We start from the raw sequence: 13404 nt of genomic DNA, 5'->3' as shown, positions 1-13404 counted from the left end.
GAACGGTGTCCTAGGATCCTGTAAACTTTTTTTTTTTTTTGCTCTCTTCTATTACCACAGGTCCTTATAAAGGATCTTGCGCTAAAAAGAACCATATCTTGCTGGATGGTTTGACAGAACATTCTTGAAACTTAGAGCTCTGTGGGTATAGCTGTTAGGTCTGGAGCAACTTTCATTCCATGGACAATTGAATAAAAAACTATTTGTCCTGTCAATCAGTATGTGTTTGGAGTGTTGACGTGAATCCAAGAACCCCCCCCCCCCAATATCCCTAAATGTGAAACCTATGTACTGTAGATACTACAAATTTGAACCCATGGTCCCAGTTCTCTGGAGAAAGGCTACTACCCACCATGCTTCCCATTTAGTTAATTTAAATATCAGGTCCAGAAAATATTTTTTTTGAGGATCCTATTGCATGAATCTTCTAAGAATAGCCATTTAAATCTACAGCAGGTAATACTACGCTAGGGACCAGTCGTATTTTGGGACTAAGTGGGTAGACCAGACTTTTCCACGTAATAAGATCTGATCCTGGTAGGGTACTGTGAGCTGCTCAATGTCTGTAAACTGGAGCAGAGGCTTCGGAACCTGGTGTAGATGTTGGAGATGTCTTCACTTGACAAAAAAAAAATACAAAAGTAAAATCAAACACTGGTAAAATTTCCCTTCCACCCACAGTTGAAACAATCAGTTTACTTCCGGTAGGGCAATCTCCGAGCAATGATTACAGTTTAGAGTTTCACCTCTGATCCACCGATAACAGACAGTGTGTCCACCGAACATTGATAGTCACTAACATCGTATTATATTGATACTCATTGAAAATTCTTTATCATTAGTGATTTGGGATTTTTCCCCAAATCTAAGACCAGACATGACCTGACTTTGGATGAATGATGTCTCTCGATAAACTCTTCTTTAGATCTGAGACTGTATGTATCGACGTTGTATAATGCCCTCATGTACTGAGCAGTTTTTTTGTTTTCTGCAGACCTTGGATGGGCGTATTGTGGTTCAGGGACACATCAGGATGTCATCTCTTACTCTGAAGGACATCCAATATACCGATGCCGGAGAATACTTCTGCGTTGCTAGCAACAACATCGGCCAGGACACAAAAGCTATGTACTTCGAAGTACAGTGTAAGATTTTGTTTATTGCAAATTGTTCAAACTGAATACGTAGCACAAAAGTGAATAGTATATAATGCCACCCTAATTGCATACAGATGTCAAATCAATGGGATTGAGATCTGGGGAGGTTACTGGCCATGGACCCAACATTTCAATGTTTTGTTCATCGAGCCACTTAGTTATCACTTTTGTCTTGTGACATGTTCTCCATCGTGCTGGAAAAAGCATTGTTCATCATCATATTTCTCCTGGATCGGTGGGAAAAGTTTCTCTTGGTTCTCTTCTCGTTGTGTCTTAGACAAAATTGTGAATGAGCCCCTCCATGGATGAGAAACCCCCACACATGAATGATCGAAGCAGGCTTTACTGTGGGCAGGACACAGGACTTGTGGTAGCGGTCACCTTTTCTGCTCGGGACAATCATTCTTCCAGATGTCTGAAGGGGGCTTCGTCAGAAGAAATAACTTTGCAGGAGGTACAGGGATTGGAATGCAGAGGATGTGGGGAAGTTGTTTCCTTTGAAGCCCCCATCAGATCGTTTGTGACATCTGGTAGAATGATTGTCCAGAGAAAGCGAGAAAAGGCGAGTGCTACAGCATCCTGAGTCCATTCACGTGTCGGGGCTTTTCACCCATGGAGGGGGTTCTCATAATTTTGCCTAAGAACACTGCCGTGAATAAAGAATGGGATCTAATCATCCTGCAAGAACAACTTCTCCCAATGATTGAACAATGCTTTTTCCGGCATGATGGCGACCATGTCACATGGCAAAAGTGATAAGAAAGTTGCTCGCTGAGCAAAATTTAGAAACTTTTGGGTCCATGGCCAGGAAACTCCCCAGATCTCAATCCTAGTGAGAACCTTTGGTTAATCCAAAAAAGCAGAAGGACAAAGTAAAACACAGAAATTGTGATAAACTCCAAGCACTGATTAGGCAAGAATGGTCTGTGATCAGTCAGGTTTTGGCTCAGAAGCTGAATTAGGTAGCAGTCTGACAAATTATGGTTTGGCCGAGTATCACATACACGTTTTTGGCCAAACGCGCCTGTGTTCTCTATGAGAGGGACGCTGGCAGACATGTCTGATATCCTGGAGAACAACAGCCTCACGGTCTGAATTTGGACATGCTGGACCCTTAACTCCCTCCACAATCTATTGTCCAAGCCCCCCTACACAGTCGACTGTTTACTTAACCCATCCATTCAGTTGATATTAGTCTAATGTGTGTGAGGGGGCGCTTTGGAAAAAAAAAAAACCTTATAGATGGAAAACCCCTTTAAAGGGAACTGAATTGCTAGACGCAGACAGGTTCTGGTTAATGCCTCCCGTGATTTTGGCAGCATGAGTTGCTAGAATTGCTAGCAATTCATGCTGCCAAAATCACGGGAAGCATTAACCAGAGCCTGTCTGCACGATTGCAGCCAGGTATCATTTATAGTTTAAGAGATATGATTTGGTTAATTGCGGCTAGGTATAAAATATATTGTTTTTATGTTCAATCCCCTGTTAGCGAAAGTTAGGGGACACAGAACCTACTAAAAAAGAAGCTGTATACTGGCAATATATCGTACAATGTAGGAGGACGAGGGAACGTTCTCTTAGTATTAATTTGTCCTGTAAATCATATATCTAGTTTTACTGTACGCTCGTGCTGTGCAAGCGCTCTCTATTGTCCGCACTGCTGAACTTTGATTTTGTTTCATGCTGCTGCTCAGTGAGATTTTGGTTAAAGGCACAGAATTTTTTTTTTATTGCTCATTTGCTTCCTAAATGCAATTTAAGTAACTTTCTAAATAGCCTTCATGAATTATTTTTTACTATTTTAGTGATGAGCGAGTGCACTCGTTGCTCGGGTGACCTCCGAGTATTGGTGACTGCTCGGAGATTTAGTTTTCACCACGGCAGCTGAATGATTTACAGCTATTAGCCAGGCTGAGTACATGTGGGGGTTGCCTGGTTGCTAGGGAATCCCCACATGTAATCAAGCTGGCTAGTAGCTGTAAATCATCCAGCTGCCACGATGAAAACTAAATCTCTGAGCAGTCATAAATACTCGGAGGTCACCCGAGCAACGAGTACACTCGCTCATCACTAGTGAAGTTTTAACCCCTTCCCGACTTCCGCCGTACTATTACAGCCCTCCGGCGCTGAGCCCATCTCAAAGCCGGGACATGTCAGCTGTTTTGAACAGCTGACATGTGCCCGCAATAGCGGCGGGTGAAATCACGATTCACCCACCGCTATTAACCAGTTAAATGCCGCTATCAAACACGGACAGCGGCATTTAACCGGCGCTTCCGGAAATTATCGCATCGTCGACCCCCATCACATGATAGGGGTCGGCGATGCGTCAGGATAGTAACCATAGAGGTCCTTGAGACCTCTATGTTTACTGATGCCGGCCTGCTGTGAGCTCCACCCTGTGGTCGGCGCTCATTGCAAGCCTGCAATTCTACTACATAGGAGCGATCTGATGATCACTGCTATGTAGCAGAGCAGATCGAGTTGTTCCAGCTTCTAGCCTCCCATGGAGGCTATTGAAGCATGGCAAAAGTTAAAAAAAAAAGTGTTTTAAAAAAAATATGAAAAAAAAATATAAAAGTTTAAATCACCCTCCTTTTTCCCCATTCAAAATAAAACAATAAAAAAAAAAATCAAACCTACACATATTTGGTATGGCCGCGCTCAGAATCACCCGATCTATCAATAAAAAAAAAAAAGGATTAACCTGATCGCTAGACGGTGTAGCAAGAAAAAAAATTTGAAACACCAGAATTACGTTTTTTTTGGTCGCCGCGACATTGCATTAAAATGTAATAACGGGCAATCAAAAGAATTTATCTGCACCAAAATGGTATCATTAAAAGCGCCAGCTCGGCATGCAAAAAAATAAGCCCTCACCTGACCCCAGATCACGAAAAATGGAGACGCTACGGGTATTGGAAAATTGCGCAATTTTTTTTTTTTTAAAGCAAAGTTTGGAATTTTTTTTTACCACTTAGATAAAACGTAACCTAGACATGTTAGGTGTCTGTGAACTCGTAATGACCTGGAGAATCATAATGGCAGCTCAGTTTTAGCATTTAGTGAACCTAGCAAAAAAGCCAAACAAAAAACAATTGTGGGATTGCACTTTTTGTGCAATTTCACCGCACTTGTAATTTTTTTTCTCGTACGTGACATGCTAACACAAATGATGTCTTTCAAAAGTGCAACTTGTTTGGCAAAAAACAAGCCCTCACATGGCCATATTGACGGAAAATTTAAAAAGTTATGGCTCTGGGAAGGAGGGGAGCGAAAATGGAGAGCGCAAAAGTGGAAAAGGGCAAGGTCGTGAACAGGTTAATATCTACCCCCATTTTGCAGAATTAGTTTGGAAAAGGAGCCTGATTTGTACCATTTTCGTATGATGTACAGTGAATCATTGTCCTCCTCCCCCTCATTACTTTCTGCTAGGCGTGTTCGGACATAAGTTAGCACAAAACTTCTGGCAGTGCCTTATCAAAAGGATCAGGCATGTTGGAATCCAACATGGCTGATTGTTTGGCATGTGCTATTGGGTAGAATCGGCTCTTTCCGCCCCTCACCCTCAGCATTAACATTGGTTGATCTTCACGTTCGGCCAACATTCATCTGATGGTTATGACCGCCTTTTGTAACATCCTTATACAATCTGGATGTAAGAAATACAAACTCCTTTAATTGACATCAGAACCTTTAAAACTTTATCCACATCTTGATTAACCCCTCCGTAAATACCTGAGCCTTGTACTCCCTTCCCACACCGGTCACATTCCAGCCAGTTCGACGATAGGTCTTCCAAAGTTCGCGCAAAATTTTTTGCTGCTGTCCGTTTCGCTGGGGCATTGCGTGACACTGCATCATCATCATTTGAACTGTGCCGATGCAGAAGGTGAGTATAAGACTCAAGTATTTAAGAAGGGGTTGTCCAAGTACTGGACAAGCCCTTTAGTAAAATGTTAAGCCCTGATTTATCAAGACTGATGTTTTGCAGGGTGGTCTTGTTGAAAAGATCGCTGGAGTAAGATGCCCTAATTCATATACGAGTGCCTAATATTGAATTTAGTGCATCATTAAGCTGTCATACACCACCACAAAAAAATGTGCTTCACTTTTTGGGCTTATCCAAGACCCCACGTTTCACCCAGATCTGCCATATAGAGGAAAATAGTCTCGAGTTGCAGAAAAATTCTATGACATTTCAAACAGTTTTTCACCAGAATTCTACTGAAAACTGCACTCACACCAGCTGTAACCTCCAAATATGGTAAATGGCTTTATTTTAGGGACCACTAGTAATAAATTATTTACTTAATTTTTTTTTAGATGCTCCCAAGATAAAAGGTCCCGTGGTGATTTATACCTGGGAGGGAAATCCAGTTAACATTACCTGTGAAGTCCTCGCCTATCCAACCGCAAGGGTGTCCTGGCTCAGGGAAGGTGTACTGCTGCCAAGCTCCAACTCCTCCAACATCAAGATCTACAATACTCCATTTGCCAGCAGCCTCGAGGTATGAATGTCCCATCAGATCATCTGTGTCTGCGTTATTGAAGGTTTTGGGGGGGAAGGGGTACAACACAAATTAAAAAAATGTATAAGTGGAAGATTATCGCGTCTTCAAATCAAGACAGAAAATGATGGAAGCCACTTTTATACCATGGACTTTTTTTCAATATAACCAGAAACCATGATGCAATTGTGAACAGAACCGTATCTGACTTTCCAAAAATCTAAATTTGAAAAGCCAGGGCCAAAAAAATGTTGGGAAAGTCAAACTCCTTAATCCGATGTATAAAAATTAATTTTCTCTCATTCATGATGACATTTTGTGTGGGTTCAGACATAATTTAATTCGAATGCCCTTCATCGACAGATCAACCCTGACTCCGAAAGCGATTTTGGCAACTACAATTGCACCGCAGTCAACAGTGTTGGGCAGGAGTCTTCGGAGTTCATTCTTGTACAAGCAGGTGAGTGACAGTCGTGGGGATAATAGACCGGTAACCAGCAAAATTTGTGTCTCACCGAGGTAATCAAGTCACGTTGACCATCTTGTAATATTGCTCTTTGTAAAATCTTTCTTGAGAAAAATTGACATTCCTTGTTCTTGTTTTGGCAGAAACCCCCTCATCGCCAAACATAATGAGGGTGGAGTCTTACTCGAGCACGGCAATGGTGGAATTTGAAGAACCTGACTCTACTGGTGGAGTACCCATCCTCAAATACAAGGCAGAATGGAGAACTACAGGGGCTGAGACATGGCAAACCTCTAACTTTAGTGCTCGGGATGGTAATTTCAAGACCATTTTTTGCATATGAACCAAGTTGGATTCATTTTTGTGGAGCAACCCCAATAAATCCCCCCGTACACAATAGATAGCCACTGGGCGAACCATGACTTGCCCGATTGGCTATCAGCTTTGTCTCCCGATGCCCCCTCCGAGCACCCATGTGTTCTTTACGAGAGAGCCATTGCCAGACGCTTCTACTAAGGGTGCGTCTCTCCAAGAACAAAAGGAGTGGCAGTCCAAAATCAGGTCTGCCAGATCCTCTTCCCTATAGCATCATCTGTCTGTAGAAGTCAGTAGGCCCTCATAAACATTAGACTGTCGCCCGAGCCTCGTTTCTTATTCTAATGCTATTGTAAAGTACCAAAGGCCACCCCTATCACCAGATTTCCTACTTTCTCAGTTGCAAACATTCGACAACCCCTTTACCTGCACTAATTGTTATAACATAGTCTTACAAATATTAATGGCGGCTGTTGCTCCTTATTATGTAACCATATTCATGATCTATGTTTGCAGAAAGTTCAGAGAGCACAATCACAATTGGAGGACTCCGTCCAGAAACATCCTATGTTGTCAGACTGTCTGCTATCAATGGCAAAGGGATCGGAGAGTCATCCTTACCCTTTGAGTTTGTGACCCAGCCAGTCCGTAAGTAAATTCAGAGCTTTATTATAATCCGCTATATTGTACTTGTCACGTGTCTTACAGGCACCAAGAATCGTACAAACTGTAGACTGAACTTGTGTGTACACTGGACTATGCAATGATGATAATTAAGATCATTTCATGGAAATTTTTCATCAGAAAATTACCTACTGTCTCATGCTACATGTATATTTTTTTAATTTTGGCATTTTTTTATTCTTCATATCAGAATCTGTATTAATAAAAAAAAAAATCTGCAATTTTCACACTGGCAAATAGGGCTATATAAGACACATACTTTCAGGTTGTATTGTAATGACGGGTAACACCTCTATATACAGTAGTCAACACAGGATCCACCATCCACAATATGTGATGTCACAGCTCACCTCCTCCTCCTGTACAATGACTGATAGCACCTCTATATACAGTAGATAACACAGGATCCACCATTCACAATAGGTGATGTCACAGCTCACCTCCTCCTCCTCCCTTACAATGACCGATAACACCTCTATATACAGTAGTTAACACAGGATCCACCATTCACAGTAGGTGATGTCACAGCTCACCTCCTCCTCCTGTACAATGATTGATAACACCTCTATATACATTAGATAACACAGGATCCACCATTCACAGTGGGTGATGTCACAGCTCACCTCCTCCTCCTGTACAATGGTTGATAACACCTCTATATGCAGTAGATAACACAGGATCCACCATTCACAGTGGGTGATGTCACAGCTCACCTCCTCCTCTGGTACAATGACTGATAACACCTTTATATACAGTAGATAACACAGGATCCACAATTCAAAATGGGTGATGTCACAGCTCACCTCCTCCCCCAGTATAATGACTGATAATACCTCTATATACAGCTCACCTGCTTCAATACAAAACTTAGGGTCAGTGTCTGTCTATAGCTGCTAATATACATGCAGAGTTCCAGAAACAACAGAAAGTAGGTGTCCAAAAGGGCCCCAGATGCCAGGGTGAAAAGTACAGGATTTCTATTTAAAAAAAAACAAAAAAAACAAGGTACTTGAAAATGTAAAAAATAAAATAAAACAAGATAAAAACATTAGTATTTTTCTGATGATACATAGACTTTATATATTAATAGCTAAGATACTTGGATTCCTGAAATTAAAGTGGACGTGACTTGCCCATATGAAGGTTTATTCCCATCTGTCCATTTCACCTGCTTTGCTGCTCCCATAGCCTGCTTCTTCCTGCCTGTCCCGGTCCAGTCAGTGGGGCAGGTGCAGTTAAGACCCATCCCGTGCAAACTTCTCTAGCGTGGGAGGTCCTAATGCTGCCTTACAAGCCAGCGTCGGCGCACAGGTCTCCAGAGCTACTGCTCAGACCCTGATGTTGTCTTATAGACTTCCATAAAGGCGCAGAGAGGGAGATACCAATCCCGGACATCCTAACTGCAAAAATGACACAAGCTCGTCCACTGCTCCATCAAATGAAGGAGGATTGCCTAGATGGGAATACCCCTTTATGTCGGAAATCACACTTATACTTTTATTGTGCATTGTATAGATTTCAATTCATAAGCCGAAACCAGATAAAAAAAAAGTGGATAAAAGAAGAGCCTCCTCTCTTATGGCTCTTAGCTATGCATTGTATATATTTTTTAATTGCTTTAGCTGGATGGAAATTTATCTTCTAATGTATCAATGTATCATTACGTATGTATTTCCCTAATACACCCAAGGAAACGTGTACTATAATTTGCATCTTTCACATTTGGATTCCGATCGGCATTAAAACCTCTTAAATGTAGATAATTTGGATAAAATACCCCAAATAAATGAGAAGAATTCTGTAAGTTTAGGAAGTTTTGATGAGTAATCTCAGGAAAGGAGCTAGAATTATGTGTTTTGTATTATAATCCTCCATTGAAATGTTAGATTTTGCAATTGATTTGGGTAACTTACGTTTTTTTTTTTTGTTAGACGCAAAGTTTTTATTATTTTTCTTACTTACGTTGAGCTGTTTTTTACTAATGTCCCCATAGGCATTCACAATATTTGACCTATATTCAGCACAGGGGGTCCCGTAATGGGGGAATTATATAGGTCTCATTTCATGACGACGTGTGTTTACATATTTGCTTTAAGTTCATCCTTTCTTTTCTTGTCTCTTCGGCTCCATCTCACTTGCATTCTCTTTTATTTCGAACCATCTCTCTCCTCTTCATCTGTCTGCCACCCTTTGGAAAACCACAGATTTTTCAGATCCACGTAAGTGCCTCTTTGCAATCTCTCTTTCTCTCTCTTCCTTTCTTTCTTTCCATGACATCCATTGCATCACTTAATCTGTTGCCAGGATTTTCATCAGGACTTGAAATGCGTTAGAATAAGGAGCTGCAGTGTTTTAAAAGAGTCCTGAAATTTAGGACTAATATGTATTTTACTATTGTGTTTTTTTACTCAGAGGTACTCATTCTTGTTATGGAGACAGTCTCGCAGGCAATGTTTCCTGGGAAAAAATGCAAATTAGATTTTCTCAAGGAGGGAAAACGCTATTTCTCTTTTGACAAATATTGGTAGCCAAATTGTAAACCAATGGCTGAGCCAGTAAAAAAAAACCTGGAAACTGTTGCAGAATCATAGGCATTCTGAGATTGTGAAAGAATTAATTGTTTTACTTGGAATGTTGAAAAACCAGTATATGTATCTGTATCAGAAAGGGGGATAAGCACTTAAATAAACTATACAGCGAGGTCACACAGTACAGTCTAGGGAGGAACTATCAAATATCAACAGGCTGCAAAAGTTAACACAGCAGCCTCTCTCCTGCCTGCTTAACACTGTTCTACAGCATAAGCCTGCAGCTGTTGTGTATTCCAACAGTAATATTCCTGGTTGTATCATGTAAATCTAAGACACCCATCTGTAGTTCTAGTACTTTACCAGTACAGAACAGGTTACTGGTTGAATAGGTAAGATGCCTTGGATGCTGGAGCTGCTTCAAAGGCTTCTTCCTCAGTCAAACTACGCCCACCCTGTTCTGTACTGACAAAGAGTAAGTACTCCAAAGCAGTGGTATACAGATATGTAGCTGATATCCTTAAATGAGTTGTGCCAAGTTTGAAAATTATCTCCTATGAGAGGGGGTAACTTACCGATCGCTGGTAGTGTTTGATAGTTGGGTCTACCAACGATCCAAAAAACTGCCCCGTAAGACTGAAGTGGTGGTCTATCATGCGCACCTAAGCTTTAATCATTCTTAATGGGGATGCCGAAAAGCAGCTGAACACTTTGCGTGGCTATCTTTACCGGTCCCATAGAGAATTAATGGAGCTGAGGTTCGCATGATAGACCGTCACTCCATTCACACAGGGCTTTTCAGACTGCCCGTTCTTGGCATTAGTAGGGGTCTCAGCTGTTAGACTCTCGGTGTTTTGGAAATTATCTCCTATGCTGTGGATAGGGGATAACTTAAAAACTCAGTACATTCCTTTTTGTCGTATTTTAAGAATATTTATTGGGCATGTACATTTCAACCCCAAGAGTATTTGTACATTGAGGCAACAAATGTTCCGGGTTAATCATTGCATAACATCAAAGAGAATTGTACACTGGTAGAGCGTCCACCCTGGTATATGTAAACCTCTATGGATTCCTGGGTCCCTGAGGAGACTAAAGCAACAGTTAGAAACTAGTCATTATGATACCTCAACTCCTACTTGTATCAGGCCAAGCTGTATTTGTGATTGAATCCTTAGTGGAGTGAATGACTTGTGGCTTACTTGGTCGAGCTCATGACCCAGCGTTCGTTAGAACGGTCGTTTGCCGATTTTCTCCTTGTGTAAACAGGCTAGCAACCACCCAACGAGCCAGGAAAACACTGATTAGTCCAGGGATTGGTTAGATAATTTGCGCTGGTATTCAAATCTTTGTTCTCAGCAGCACGTTATCCTGCATATACAAATGAAGTGCTGCCGAAAATTGACATTTTGTGCGTAGGATTCTTTTTAAATAGCCCATTAGACTATGTCTCCTTCTATGTAGTCAATCAGCAGCCGTTTTAGATCTGCAGTTAGACAGTCTAATGTAAATTGGTCCATTAAACAGGAATTTGTCACCCGGTGTGTGTTCTGTGCCTGTCAATCTCTTGAAATTGTTTTTTGCATTGAGTCGTTACCATTTTACCCATCAAAATATGGACTCCCAAAGCATGTGTACCCTGTCGGACTTACACTAGAGCTACGGTAGTGAGAATCATTGATTTGGACTACTACATTGATAATGTAGTAAAAGTAATATAAATTAAAAAAAAAAAATAAAAATAAAAATAAAGCAGGTGCCAATATCGAGCTAATGTCCTAGGAAAAACTGCAGTTATACTGGGCCGTGTCAGGGCACCATTCGCTCCAGAAGTGACCGGCATGTACTCTTTTGAATTTTTCCCTTTCATCTTCTAGAAAAGAAAAGTCTTCTCATGCCATGAGGGAAGTCGCTACAGGAGGGTTATGGCTTAAGGTTCTTTTTTTTTTGCTCTCTCCAAAGCAGAAAAGCAATTGAATACAAATCAGAAAGGTGTAGCATAACATCCTTCCAGGGCTTTTTTTTTTGTAAGTCCTGATCTGTGAACAGTATGGCTGCAACCAAGCTTCCTCATAAAGAATGAAAAGCCTCCTATCGAGAAGTGAGATTTATGATGTCTTACTCCAGTAAACATGATAAGATGACGGTGTCGGTCTCGGTTTGAGTCAAAGGCTTATTTTTTCTCTTTGCTCGGATCCCGACACACATACGCTGAGCAATGTTCCTTTATGTGGTAGGACTTTGTCAGCTTTATTCCTGGGAGTAAATGTCTGATTTGTAGAAAATCAGCGAGGTGTGATAGGTGACTGATTCACTTCAAAAATACAAAGTTGTTGTTTTTTTTTCCAAACTTATGATTGAAAAGTTATACTGCTTCATCTCCTGAACATTTTGGCTAACCTTATAAATCTGCTTGCTACCTCCAGGGAAGGTTAAATAATGTTAGCTAAGTAGCTCTCTAAAACATGTTGCTACCTCAGGGGAGGGTTCAGTAGTTTCAGCTCATTAGCTCCCCAAACCCTACCCCCTACCCTACCAAACCCTACCCCCTACCCTACCAAACCCTACCTCCTACCCTACGAAACCCTACTCCCTACCAAACCCTACCCTACCCTACCAAACCCTACACCCTACCCTACCAAACCCTACCCCCTACCCTACCAAACCCTACCTCCTACCCTACCAAACCCTACTCCCTACCAAACCCTACCCTACCCTACCAAACCCTACTCCCTACCCTACCAAACCCTACCCCTTACCCTACCAAACCCTACCCCCTACCCTACCAAACCCTACCCTACCAAACCCTACCATAAAGAAGAGTTAAATAATGTAAGATGATTAGCTCTCTAAGCCCTCTTGGTACCTTAGGGAAAGAGCTAATTTACTCACTAAACCCTCTTGCTACCTCAGTGGGGGGTTCAGTAGTGTGAGCTAATCAGCTCTTACTACCTAGAATATAGTATTTGCCAATGGGGAAGAAGTATGCTCAAAAGCCACCCAAAAGTGCTATTTTTTATGGGTGCTCCCATTGGCTGTGTTAAGTGTCCTTTAGGTTAAATGGTTAAACCCAACATGTAAAGTTATTCTTTCCCCTATGTAGGTGATAACTTGTGGATGATGACTAGAAGTCCAGCTGCGGAGACCCTCACCGATCTCCAGGCCACAGCCTTAAAATGTTGGTTTGGAAAGGTAGCCACAGACGTCCTCTAGCTCTCCTTTCATTCCTTAGGAGAGTATAGGAGAGATCGTTGAGTACACTATCCATCAATCTACGGCAGCCCCATAAACAGCCACCAGTTTTTCCTGATGGCACCACAATGGGGGTTGCACACAGAATAATGGCCACACATGCACCATCGCTATATTCACTCTACATGGGACTACCAGATGTAGAAGAGTGCACTATTCACCGATCTCCGGCAGTCCCTTAGACAATAAATGGAGCAGACATGCAGCTACCGCTTCATACTCTGTAGGCATTCTTGGGATCAGTGAAGGTCCCTGCAGTTGAACCACCACAGATCTACAAGTTATCACCTATCTTATTGATAGGTGATAGCTACAAATGTTGGGAATAACTCATTAAGTAGCGCTACAACTGTCCTGATTTTTTTTTTACAATAGATATTATAGTCTCAGATGTGTATCTGTAGCATTTTCTAGGCTTACTTGCAGATATGTCATAATAACACATTGACTGCTAAGTATCAATAATCAGCTCTGTGCATGGACAGACTACA

At 41.6% G+C, this 13404-nt stretch overlaps 1 protein-coding gene across 4 annotated transcripts in view; it reads left to right on the top strand.

Annotated features, from left to right (window-relative positions):
* NCAM1 (neural cell adhesion molecule 1) overlaps positions 1-13404 on the top strand; it is a 362053-nt gene that overhangs the window by 273282 nt on the left and 75367 nt on the right. For all 4 annotated transcript variants that reach the window (XM_069741707.1, XM_069741708.1, XM_069741709.1 and 1 more), the window contains exons 9-13: positions 995-1145; positions 5484-5668; positions 6032-6128; positions 6278-6448; positions 6966-7097. In XM_069741707.1, coding sequence (XP_069597808.1) covers positions 995-1145; positions 5484-5668; positions 6032-6128; positions 6278-6448; positions 6966-7097 — 736 coding nt within the window. The remainder of the gene's footprint in view (positions 1-994; positions 1146-5483; positions 5669-6031; positions 6129-6277; positions 6449-6965; positions 7098-13404) is intronic.

The sequence above is a fragment of the Ranitomeya imitator genome, chromosome 10 (genome assembly GCF_032444005.1).
Source record: "Ranitomeya imitator isolate aRanImi1 chromosome 10, aRanImi1.pri, whole genome shotgun sequence".
NCBI classification, from domain to species: Eukaryota; Metazoa; Chordata; class Amphibia; order Anura; family Dendrobatidae; genus Ranitomeya; species Ranitomeya imitator.
This window is presented reverse-complemented; position numbering and strand designations above follow the sequence as displayed.